The sequence below is a fragment of the Gossypium hirsutum genome, chromosome D05 (genome assembly GCF_007990345.1).
Source record: "Gossypium hirsutum isolate 1008001.06 chromosome D05, Gossypium_hirsutum_v2.1, whole genome shotgun sequence".
NCBI lineage: Eukaryota > Viridiplantae > Streptophyta > Magnoliopsida > Malvales > Malvaceae > Gossypium > Gossypium hirsutum.
This window is the reverse complement of record NC_053441.1, coordinates 20,745,573-20,756,826: the sequence shown is the minus strand read 5'-3', so window position 1 is coordinate 20,756,826 and position 11,254 is coordinate 20,745,573. Positions and strand designations below refer to the sequence as shown.

At 34.8% G+C, this 11,254-nt stretch overlaps 2 protein-coding genes across 3 annotated transcripts; one reads left to right on the top strand and one right to left on the bottom strand.

Annotated features, from left to right (window-relative positions):
• Positions 1-272: 272 nt before the first annotated feature.
• Positions 273-4,979, top strand: LOC107905111 (cryptochrome-1). 2 transcript variants are annotated; one of them, XM_016831685.2, is made up of 5 exons: positions 273-1,338; positions 1,941-2,159; positions 2,374-3,080; positions 3,480-4,285; positions 4,612-4,979. In XM_016831685.2, the coding sequence occupies exons 1-5, from the start codon at positions 1,026-1,028 to the stop codon at positions 4,613-4,615; spliced, it is 2,049 nt and encodes a 682-aa protein (XP_016687174.1). In that variant the 5' UTR covers positions 273-1,025; the 3' UTR covers positions 4,616-4,979. The 2 variants fall into 2 exon arrangements, with proteins under 2 accessions (XP_016687174.1, XP_016687175.1); XM_016831686.2 differs by lacking the exon at positions 4,612-4,979 and having other exon boundaries at positions 399-1,338; positions 3,480-4,289.
• LOC107905112 (nodulin-26) lies at positions 4,676-7,244 on the bottom strand. The gene is made up of 5 exons (XM_016831687.2): positions 6,350-7,244; positions 6,023-6,241; positions 5,714-5,917; positions 5,544-5,605; positions 4,676-5,436 (listed from the first exon to the last, which is right to left on the bottom strand). Exons 1-5 carry the CDS (start codon positions 6,533-6,535, stop codon positions 5,229-5,231), a joined length of 879 nt encoding a protein of 292 aa, XP_016687176.1. The 5' UTR covers positions 6,536-7,244; the 3' UTR covers positions 4,676-5,228.
• Positions 7,245-11,254: the final 4,010 nt, after the last annotated feature.

Sequence of the window (11,254 nt, the reverse complement as noted above, 5' to 3'; positions counted from 1 at the left end):
TGTTTCAAAATTTAAAGAAAAGAATGATTATGTGAGAAGAGAGGGAGACACAAATAATCACCATCATAAATCACTTTTTAACAGTGACACATAAATGGAATCTGTGCTTTTATGATAGAAGTCATAGAACAATTGATGGGGATGGCCCACCTGAAGAGAAAAGGCCAAATTCAAGCAGTCTTCCCCATGCTGGCTGTCCCCTTCCAACAGTTCCATTGCCATCTCAAAGATGATAAATATACCTCAGAATCAGATGCAATAAGTTTTGTATTTGTAATTCTAAATACAACCCTTTGGACAAATATATGGAAGAAGCCCATTGTTGAAATCCAGAGAAATGAACATCTTGAAATTACACAGATATAAATAACAAATGGCATAGAAGATAATTCCATCTTCCCCCCCACCTGCACCCTGTCAAAGAAAGAGGATAGAGAAGGAACTAGAGGGGTGGGTGGATTTTCGTTTTGTTGAAAAGGATGAAAGAGGAAATTAAAAATCTAGAAGGAAAAAAAGAAAAGAAGTGGCTACAAATTGTCTATCAATTTTGTGTATCCCCACTCTCCCCATTAGCCAATCCTCTGCATTCACATTCCAAATTCATCTCTTTCTCCCTCTCTCTAAAGGCCAAGCCTAGATCTTTTGATTGCAACTGGTCCGACCAGACTGGTCCTGTATGAATATTATATACAAAATTACGAATTAAACCCAAAAAACAAGGATTGAATAAATCACTTTCTTTTTATGTTGAATAAATATAATAAACTTAATAAATGAGCAACTAGAAGTAAAAGATAAGTGCCAAACCTCTCTCTCCCACTTATAGTCAATCACATGCACTTTTTTCCTCCCATTATTATTAATAATAACACTAAAAAGCTTCTCCTGTTTGAAAAAAAGCTGGAACGATAAGATTTTTAATTAGACAACAAGGATTTTCCTGGCCATGCTATATGGTAGAGGAAAAATAATAAAAGGTGGGTTTGTTTTTTGCATGTTTTTAGGTTGATGAGCTTTTGGGAGATATGTCAGGTAGTGCTTGCAGCATAGTTTGGTTCAGGAGGGATCTGAGAGTTGAAGATAATCCTGCACTTGCAGCTGGTGTTAGAGCTGGCGCTGTTGTTGCGGTTTTTGTATGGGCACCTGAAGAAGAAGGCCATTATTACCCTGGAAGGGTGTCAAGGTGGTGGCTGAAGCACAGTTTGGCTCACCTTGATTCTTCTTTGAGGAGCCTTGGTACTTGTCTCATCGCTAAGAGATCTTCTGATAGTGTTTCCTCTCTGCTTGAGGTTGTTAAATCTACTGGTGCTACTCAGCTCTTCTTCAATCACTTGTATGGTTAGTTTTCTTTTCATTTCCTATCTCCCTCTTTGTTGATTAACTGAGGGAAAAACAAAGGGGAAGATTATGTATCCTTTTTTTAATCTTATTTATTATGTTGGGTATTAATAACAAAAGCTTATTTATTTATTATGTTGGGTTGCGTGGGGATTATATGGATCAAGTTGAGGCAATATTTTATTTCCATTTATTCTTCTCTTCTAACCTTCCTTGAGGGTTTTGCTTTTTTTATTCTGTTTCTAATATAATAACCCAGTCTTATGAGATTTGCATAAATTGAGATGGATTCTTGTCATCCACTAGGCAGACCTGCATTTTTTGCTTTTCTTTTCTTATTGAGTGATTGGCCTTTTGCAATTTTAGTTTTCCCAGGCGTGTTCAGTTTTCTTTTCCTCGAGGTTGCATATTAATTGTCCTTTAATTTGTCGACACTACTAAGATTGGCCAGTTCCAGCTATAATGACCGTAGTTTCTTTCAAACAGGTGTCTAAGTTTTAGTGTCTTTAACTGATTAAACGAATTTGTATTGTCAGGTTCTTTATTTTCCCTAGAAAAGGCTCTTATGTTTAACAGTTAAGTTGAAATTTGCCACTTTTCAGATCCTATATCACTGGTTAGGGATCATCGGGCAAAGGAGGTATTAACAGCCCATGGTGTAGCAGTTCGATCGTTCAATGCAGATTTACTTTATGAACCCTGGGATGTAAATGATGCTCAAGGACGCCCTTTCACTACTTTTTCTTCTTTCTGGGAAAGATGCCTGAGCATGCCCTATGACCCTGAGGCTCCACTTCTTCCTCCTAAGAGAATCATTTCAGGTTGGTTTCCATTGAATTCTGTTCTTCACTTGTTGATCTCCATTATCAACCATTGCCCCTCTTTGAACTTCGTTGGGCTTCAACAATATAAGTGCCAGGCTTGGTTTGAAAATTGAAACCTTTTAGCCTTTTGATTTATGTTCCTGGAAATTATATTGAACTACGTATTATCCTTGTTCAAGTAGTACATACTTATTGTGTCTCCCTTTTTTAGGCGATGTGACAACTTGCCATTCGGATGAATTGGTGTTTGAAGATGAATCAGAGAAGGGAAGCAATGCGCTTTTAGCTCGAGCATGGTCACCTGGTTGGAGTAATGCTGATAAGGCTTTGACCACATTCATTAATGGACCTCTAATTGAGTACTCTAAGAATAGAAGAAAGGCTGATAGTGCCACCACCTCATTTCTCTCTCCCCACTTGCACTTTGGGGAGGTGAGCGTCAGAAAAGTCTTTCATCTTGTCCGCATCAAGCAGGTTCTATGGGCCAATGAAGGGAATAAAGCTGGTGAGGAGAGTGTTAACTTGTTTCTCAAGTCAATTGGTCTGAGGGAATTTTCAAGATACTTGAGTTTTAACCATCCTTACAGCCATGAAAGGCCTCTTCTTGGGCATCTTAAGTTTTTCCCTTGGGTAGTGGATGAGGGCTATTTTAAGGCATGGAGACAAGGTAGAACTGGTTATCCGTTGGTGGATGCTGGCATGAGAGAGTTGTGGGCCACTGGCTGGCTACATGACCGGATAAGAGTCGTAGTTTCAAGTTTCTTTGTAAAGGTTCTGCAGCTTCCATGGAGATGGGGTATGAAGTACTTTTGGGATACCCTATTAGATGCAGATTTAGAGAGTGATGCTCTTGGTTGGCAGTATATATCCGGTACTCTTCTGGATGGCCGTGAGTTTGACCTCATAGATAATCCACAGGTTTGGCTTAAGTTTTTGTTGGCTGTCTTGCCGATTCTCCTTGCTACTTGGCTTCTGATGCACTGTAAAACACACATTACATATTCAACTAATTATAATGATTAAGATTGTATTTGAGATGTTTTTAGTAATGGTATTCAACGCCTCTATCTAAACTCATTGTTTCTGGCTATTGAAGCTCCGCATGATAACCATAACTTTTTCCTAATCTCAAGTATACTTACAAGCATAAATTTGTAAATGTTGCAGAAAGGAAATTGAAACTTTGATTGCAGCCATTTTCATGTGGTATTTGTTTATAATGCTATGTTTGAAATCTAGTATAGGCCTTATTATCTATGCAATATTCTTGGATAATATATAGTGCCAGTTCTCTCATCCAGATAATGTTTCTGACAGTTTGAGGGTTACAAATTTGACCCACATGGAGAATATGTCCGAAGGTGGCTCCCTGAACTTGCAAGATTGCCAACAGATTGGATTCACCATCCATGGAATGCTCCTGAATCTGTACTCCAAGCTGCTGGAATTGAGCTCGGATCAAATTACCCTCTTCCTATTGTAGGAATAGATGCTGCAAAAGATAGGTTGCAAGAAGCACTTTCGGTGATGTGGCAACAAGAAGCTGCTTCAAGAGCTGCAATTGAGAATGGAACTGAAGAAGGCCTTGGAGACTCTAGTGAATCAGTGCCATTTGCCTTCCCTCAAGACATACAAATGGAGGAAAATGTTGAACCAGCAAGGAACGATGCTCCAGCTACAACTCGGCGATACGAAGATCAGATGGTTCCTAGCATGACTTCTTCTTTGGTGAGAGGCATACATGAAGAAGCTTCTTCGGATCTTAGAACTTCAACAGAAGATAGCAGAGCAGAAGTTCCAAGAAACGTTAATATACATCAAGAACCACAAAGAGACTCATTAAACCAGGGAATTCAGCTAACAGCTCGTAACAACAACACTTTTCGGCAATTTAATCTCCCAATGGGGTTGGGAAATGCTGAGGATTCCACAGCAGATTCATCTACTAGCAGTAGTAGGAGAGAAAGGGATGGCGGAGTTGTTCCAGTTTGGTCTCCTCCAGCTTCTAGTTATTCAGAGCAGTTCATAGGTGATGAAAACGATATTGGTACGAGCTCATCTTATTTACCAAGGCATCCACAGTCCCACCAAATAGTAAACTGGAGGCGTTTATCTCAAACTGGGTAAGAACATTTCAATCATTTTCCAGTGTTTGTCCAGTAGTTTGTCTCATTTTCTGCACATGGTTGTGGTAACAATAGCTAATACTCTGATTGGTGTCAAAGCTCCTTCTGCCTAATGACTGAGGAAGTGAAGATGCTTCATTTGAAAACATTTCTTACCAAGTTACTAGTTAGTACAGCTTCTCACATATTAAAATTCTTGCTGTCCAGGACTAGGTTTCTAAAATATTTCACATGTATCAAACTGATCAATTGTGGAACATAAGCATTATTTAGAACCACGACTGAAATATGACTCATTTTAATCCATTTTACTGGTAAAACAGATAAACACTTACGAACACCGGAATCTTGTAGTCAGAGAATGCCAGAATGGCCAATCTTGTGGGCTGATGGGGTATAACATGGCTTCAATCTACCACACTCGTTATCCCCAATCTAACTTGATCAGCAGTTGCCCTCCTATGTGTACGAAACTTAAGATTGATCCGGCTGCTGATCTTTGTACTATCTTTTTCCCATGCTGTACCATATTACATAGTCCTGCTGTATAGTATTTTGTTTCTTTTATAAGATAGTGAAGAGAGTCATGGGTAGAATTTAGAATTGTGTAGTCCTCAAATAAAACCATGTTTATGTTACTTTTAACTGATTGTAAGAAATGATTGTATTGTAATTCATATTTTTGGTGCTCTCTGTTTGTTTTTCCCGCTTTACCACATCGTATCTATAGATATGAAAAGAAAAAAAAAACTACAGTAGAATGCTTATTTTTTATTGATGAAAAAACTACGTCATAGGTAGATATTTCCTATATTTCTTTGATTCTTATTTGTACTAAAGCATCCATCAACAAGCCTAATCGAGTATGCTTCCTAGGGAAAACTATTGAACGCTGCTGTAGGACATAGATGAAATCTCCAACTACGAGATTTGGATGGGATCAGACTTCAGAGTAAAGCTCATTATGCATGCTTTTTATGCTCTCGGGCTTTTCTGGTTCAGGTGCTCGAAGAACACTGTACACAAAAGTTGCGGCCATTGCTCCAAGAACTGGAGCTACAATATAGACCCAAAGGTTTTCATAAACACCGGAGACAACAGCAGGGCCTAAACTTCTTGCAGGGTTCATCGAAGCTCCGGTAATCGGCCTGCCAAATATATGGAGATCATAAATTTTACGATATGAGGTATGATCGAAAGAATTGTTCATGAAATATAAAAAAAGAATGGAATGTTGCTGGGAAAGTTCACTTACCCAGCTACAATGACATTAAACAGCACTGTAGCACCTATTGCAGCTCCAGCGACAGCTTTGCACTGCTTTGGTCAATCGAAGATTCAGAATAACTATAATTAACATTTGTACATAAAACATAGCTTATTCCTGAGGAATTGAAAAGAACATAAAACAAGGTATCAACATACCGCTCTGTGGTCAGTGGCGATTGCACAAACATTGAACATCAATATGAAAGTCGCTATAAATTCCCATGCAAAGGCTTCAAGATCACTAGTTGAATCTTTGTATTGGGTCACTGTTACTTCAATACCTCGGTAATGAAACAAGGCCCTGAGGGTCAAGCTTGCAAGAGTTGATCCAAGCAATTGAGACACCATATACATAGGTACCTTGACCGATAAGGAAGCCGGATTTCAGTGCATGAACTTGTACTAAAGAGAAGTGAATATGTTGCAGTAAAATGGTAAAAATGTTTGTAATTAGACATTCCTTACAAGTTTCCATGAAAATTTCTGACCAGCAGCCAAGGCAAGAGTGACAGCAGGGTTGAAATGGGCACCGGAGATATGGCCAACAGCATAAATTGCTGCCATCAGAACCATGCCCCATACGATTGCTATGCCCACAATAGTTAGTGGTTCAAAATCGTTTATAAGAGCTGACCCACAACCTATAAAGATAAGAAAGTATGTGCCTAGGAGCTCTGCAACAGCCTGTTTACACAGTTTATTTAGCAGAAGAGAGCAATATTCTTTTTGTCATGTATAATGATGAAATATGTGACAGACAGACAGACAAGAAGCAAGCACATTCACTTTTACCTTCTGCATGGTTGACGGAAGAATTTCATTATTAACGCAAAATTCTGGTAAATGTTTAACTTTTGCTTCTTCCATGGTACGGCGTTTTGTAGGCGGTGGAAGTTTAGGAGAGGCCGCTTCTACAGAGTGTTTCATAGGCGAATGTTTTGAGGAGAAGTCTTCGGTAATTGAAGGCGTGTTGGCCATTGTAGCTGTTAGAAACTAGACCGAACTGCAGTTCAGAACTTTGTAAGGACACTTCATTGAATTGCTATGGATTCAATATTCTGTCTTCATATATAGCAGCAGATTCAATCTGGGATTATGTTTTTATTTAAAACTAAAGAGCAAGTGTTTGGAAGACAAATCGGGAATCATTAGATGGTATCAAAGACTTGAACTCTTCAAATAAGGTCATTTCCTGACAGACAAAGACAGCCAGCCAAACAAAGTTTTTCTTTATTTTTATAATATTTCACTAGGAACACTGAAACCGAATCATTGGTCGGCAAATCATGGTTTCAAGAACTATGAATTCTAATTACTTTGTCCCTGTCTGTCACGAAGGGCTTATTAAATCTAGACAAATGGAATGAATTAAATTTCAGACACAAAATCTAGGAAAAGGAGTAGTTATTTTCTATATTCAGGATTTTTCATCATTGCAATTATAGGATTCTTAAGCCTACCTGGTGGCTGCTGGCTAACCTTTTATTTTTTTAATATATAGCATTTTCTGTAGAATGTTTTTGGTGAATTTTATCCGGCATAGTTTAAAGCTTATTTCTTTTGTGAGTGCCGATTTCCTTGTAACTAGATAGTTTCCATTTTTGAAGTATTAGCAATTTATTAATCAGTATAGATGGATTATGCTGAGTATATAGATTATATTTAGCCCATGAGGAAACATATTTTAGAGATTGTATTGAATTAGATCATCCAAGTCAATCCCTTGAATCGTGGATATTGAATTGGATTGAAACTCTGATTGATTAGCTCCTATGAGTTCATATTTACTTATAATTATTATATTTTATACAATTTACCTTATTACTGTTTAGGTGAAATTGTGATAGATTTTCTATGTAAGCAAGTCTAAAAAATAATCTATTTAATGGAGACTAGTATAAGTGATTGTACAAAAAATTTTTTAGCACTTGACCTATTCGTGTAAGGAACTTTTCTGAGATTGCAATTTAATATTAAAACCGTTTGTGTTGTGATTTTATTTGCTGGGCTCACTGGGGTGAACTTAGTGGTGAGAGTATCGATATTCAAGGTTCAAAAGTAAAGAAAATTGTCACGGGTGTGTGATAAGTTAGATTCACTTGTTGTAATTGTTGAAGTGAGTGGATATTTCTCACTAAATTAGACTTCGTAGATGTAAGGATACCGAACTACGTAAACAATTCTTGTGTGTTTCGATTTTGTTTACTATTTCCAGTTTGGTGCCAAATAAGTGTTCATTTCCTTGTTACTCCTTCCAAACACTTTGTTAGTTTGCTAGCAACAATTTCAAAACTTCAATATAAATTTTAAAATTATACGAGAACCTTAATATAATGTCTAATGTGATACATCATAAACTTTAATTTGGAAAATTTATATACATAAATATTTTATTTTGATTCAATTGTTCATATAAAATTTTATTTTTAACCCAACTATACATATTTAAAAAACAAATAATCTAAATATTTTTATGTTAGATAAATATAATCGTTTATTATGTGGTAAATAAATGTAAATCAATATCATATTGATTGTAGTGTTATTAATTTATGAAAACTAATATAATTGTACAAAATTAAAATAATATATTATAATTTGTACATTAAAACCAAGTTTATAAGTAATTTTAAAACTTATCCTTGAAAAGTCATGAGTTATATGAAGCATGATTAAAATTTAAAGAATATCAACAGTTACTCAACTTTGGTTTCAATAACAAAATAGTCACTCAACTTTAAAAATAACAAATCAGTTCTAGTAATCATTTTTCGTCAGACATAATGGAAAGTTGACCTGTCATTTAATTGGCCATGTTGGCATCCTACCTGTCATTTAATCGGCCCAATATAAGAACCCTAGCTAGGCAGTAGGAGAAAAAGAAGAAGAAGAAGAGAAAAATTCTAAATCTCAATCTTTATGACTTGAATCTGAATCAACAAAATGAATAAAACATAAAACTGCAACCCCCAATGCCAAAACACACATTTAAGATCCGTTAGAGATATATTAGTGCCATCACAGAGGGGCGGTGAACAAATGGCGGTGGTGGGCTAGTGCCTTGGTGGACACCGGATGGGTGTTGTCGTGTAGCCTCCGATAGTGATGATGGTGCAGTGGGAGATTCATGCGAAGCAGCGAAGGCAGAGTTATTAGCATTGTGGAATCGATCGAAAGAGAAAGAGTTGGTGGAAGAGTATAGGAAGGTTGGGAGAAGGGATTGTTTGGAAGAATCTGAAAGCAAAGCCATTGCTGCAAAATTTGATAAGTGAAAGCGAAGCGTCAAATAGGGAAGTTTTAGTTTTACTGTTTCCTTACAAATTCGCCTCTCTCTTGCTGCCAAATGCTATATTAAAGTAGGAAAAGCTAGCAATGACAATGGCATTTTGTTGATTCAAATTCGCATCTCTCTTGCTTCGGCATCTCCATTTCTTCTCTTCTTCTTCTGTTTGTTTTTCATCTTCTTCTTTTACTATTTTGTTTGGTTCTTAAACTGGGTTTCCACCATGGCTAGTTAGTTGGTCACGTCAGCTAGTTAACGGACCACGTCAACTGTTCCATTAGACTTGTAACGGAAAATGTCAGTGAGTGATTGATTTGTCAGTTTTTAATAATATTAGTGACTGATTTGTTATTTTTTAAAGTTGAATGACTATTTTATTATTAGAACCAAAATTGAGTGACTGTTGATGCACTTACTTTTAAAATTTTTATCAAACATTAATTTGATATTAAAAAAAATTATCCTTAAAAAAATGTGGGAGGTAGGAAAACGTCCCTCGTGATAATTTCGGTGAAATTAAGATTACACAGCTATCAAAGGGTCAATTTGTTAATTAATGTTTTGTTGGTAGCACATGTTCTTCACTTTGGTTGATTTTTTCCATATTTATTCTGTCAAAGAAACTTTTGGTAGGCCTGTTACTTGTCAAGATTTTGTCACTTTTGCTGCAATTTTCCTTATTCTAGTAAACATTTTTTTATGGAAACTTGATTACAACATTAATGAATCCCCCCGACTTATTACACAAGGAATCCTGCCTTTGACAAACTGTGCAGCGAAAAGGGAGACGAAACCGTGTGTGCCCTGTTCCAAACTCCACCACCACACCAAACATTATCCAATTACATGTTTCTCAACTCCTTTCGTCTTACTTTTGGTACAATTTTTAAGTTCCAATTTTATGTTCCATCATATACACGAAACAATATCATAAACTTATATATATATATTTGACTTAAGGAATAAAAATCCCTCAAAATTTTCAAAAAGAAAGAATTAAACTTTTTTTTTTTTGCACTCAATTGGAAATTTGAATTCTTAAAATGCATCAAAAAAGTCCTCAATTTTTTTCAAAAAAGCAATTAAGTCATTGCCTTGCTTTTTTTACACTCAATTAAATATTAGATATTTGAACTGTCAAAATGCATCAAAAAAGCTCTTTGATCGTTAATTGGTTGACCGTTAAAGTTAATTGTCCCTAATTTTTTTCAGTTAAAACCAACTAGTGCCACAGTCACAGCGAGACATATGGAAAAAAAATTATAAAAAGTAAAAAATCAATAAAAGTTATAAAAATATTAAATTTTAATAAAAATATAAAAATATTTAAATTTTATTAAAAATTAGAAAAAAAATATATAAAATTTTATAAAAATTATTATAAAATTATAAAATGCATCAAAAAGACCCTTCAATCATTAACATTAACAGTTGATTATTAAAGTTAATGACCTCCAATTTTTTCAATTAAAGCTATCATGTTCGCAACATAGTGTGACATGTGGTAAAAGATGATAAAAAAATAAAAATCAATAAAAGTTATAGAAAAATTATAAAATTCCTTTTGGTACGATAATTTTTATAAGTTTTATGAATTTTATAGTTTTTTACGTTTTTTTATAATTTTCTTATAAAATTTTACAATTTTATATTTTATGATTTTTATAAAATGTTTACATTTTTATTTTTTTCTAATTTTTAATGATTTTTATTAAAATTTAATAATTTTTAGAGCTTTTATTGATTTTTATTTTTTATAATTTGTTTGCCAAATGTCACGTCATAGTTGTGACATGGGGTGACTTTAACTGAAAAAAAATTAGGAGTAGTAACCCTTTTAATGTTATTTTTTTCCATTCATGAGACTCGAACATAAGAAGATCTTGACAAAAAAAGACATTGAATTCCTTACCACTCGAAAAAACATGCATTGATAATTTGAGTTAAATTTTATTTTAACTAAAAGAATATAAATATATAGATAATTTAAAGTAATCCAAATCTAAAATAATTTGAATTTCAATATACCTTCTCAGCAATTATTTTCCGTAGAAATTTCTCACAAAGCTATTTTTTAAAAAGGTCTCATACTATTACTATATAATTGGATTGTAGGCCACAGTTTTTAAACTAAATTATTACATTAATTTGAGATCATCTTAAAAAAGAAGATGAACTGTTCCACTAACCTATGTTTCAGTCTCCCTTCCATACTTTGTAATAAGAATATTGAAATCGCATATTAAACTCGGGACTATTTGCTTTTTTATAACAACCTATGTCCTTTGCCATTATATCATTTCATTAATTTCCCCTATTACAACACACATTTTTTAATTCTCTCATTTTCAGAGGAATGGAAGGGTATTATTTTATAGAGGAAGAAGATGCCATGAGGCTTCCCCGTCAAGGTT

What these genes read in the sequence shown, in the direction of transcription:
- LOC107905111 (XM_016831685.2), top strand. Translation starts at nt 1,026, where the DNA reads ATGTCAGGTAGTGCTTGCAGCATAGTTTGGTTCAGGAGGGATCTGAGA. An exon ending in CTTCTTCAATCACTTGTATG is followed by an intron (nt 1,339 to 1,940) that starts GTTAGTTTTCTT and finishes GCCACTTTTCAG; the next exon opens with ATCCTATATCACTGGTTAGG. An exon ending in TCCTAAGAGAATCATTTCAG is followed by an intron (nt 2,160 to 2,373) that starts GTTGGTTTCCAT and finishes TCCCTTTTTTAG; the next exon opens with GCGATGTGACAACTTGCCAT.
- LOC107905112 (XM_016831687.2), bottom strand. Translation starts at nt 6,535, where the DNA reads ATGGCCAACACGCCTTCAATTACCGAAGACTTCTCCTCAAAACATTCG. An exon ending in TTCCGTCAACCATGCAGAAG is followed by an intron (nt 6,242 to 6,349) that starts GTAAAAGTGAAT and finishes CTGTGTAAACAG; the next exon opens with GCTGTTGCAGAGCTCCTAGG. An exon ending in TTTAATGTCATTGTAGCTGG is followed by an intron (nt 5,437 to 5,543) that starts GTAAGTGAACTT and finishes TATATTTGGCAG; the next exon opens with GCCGATTACCGGAGCTTCGA.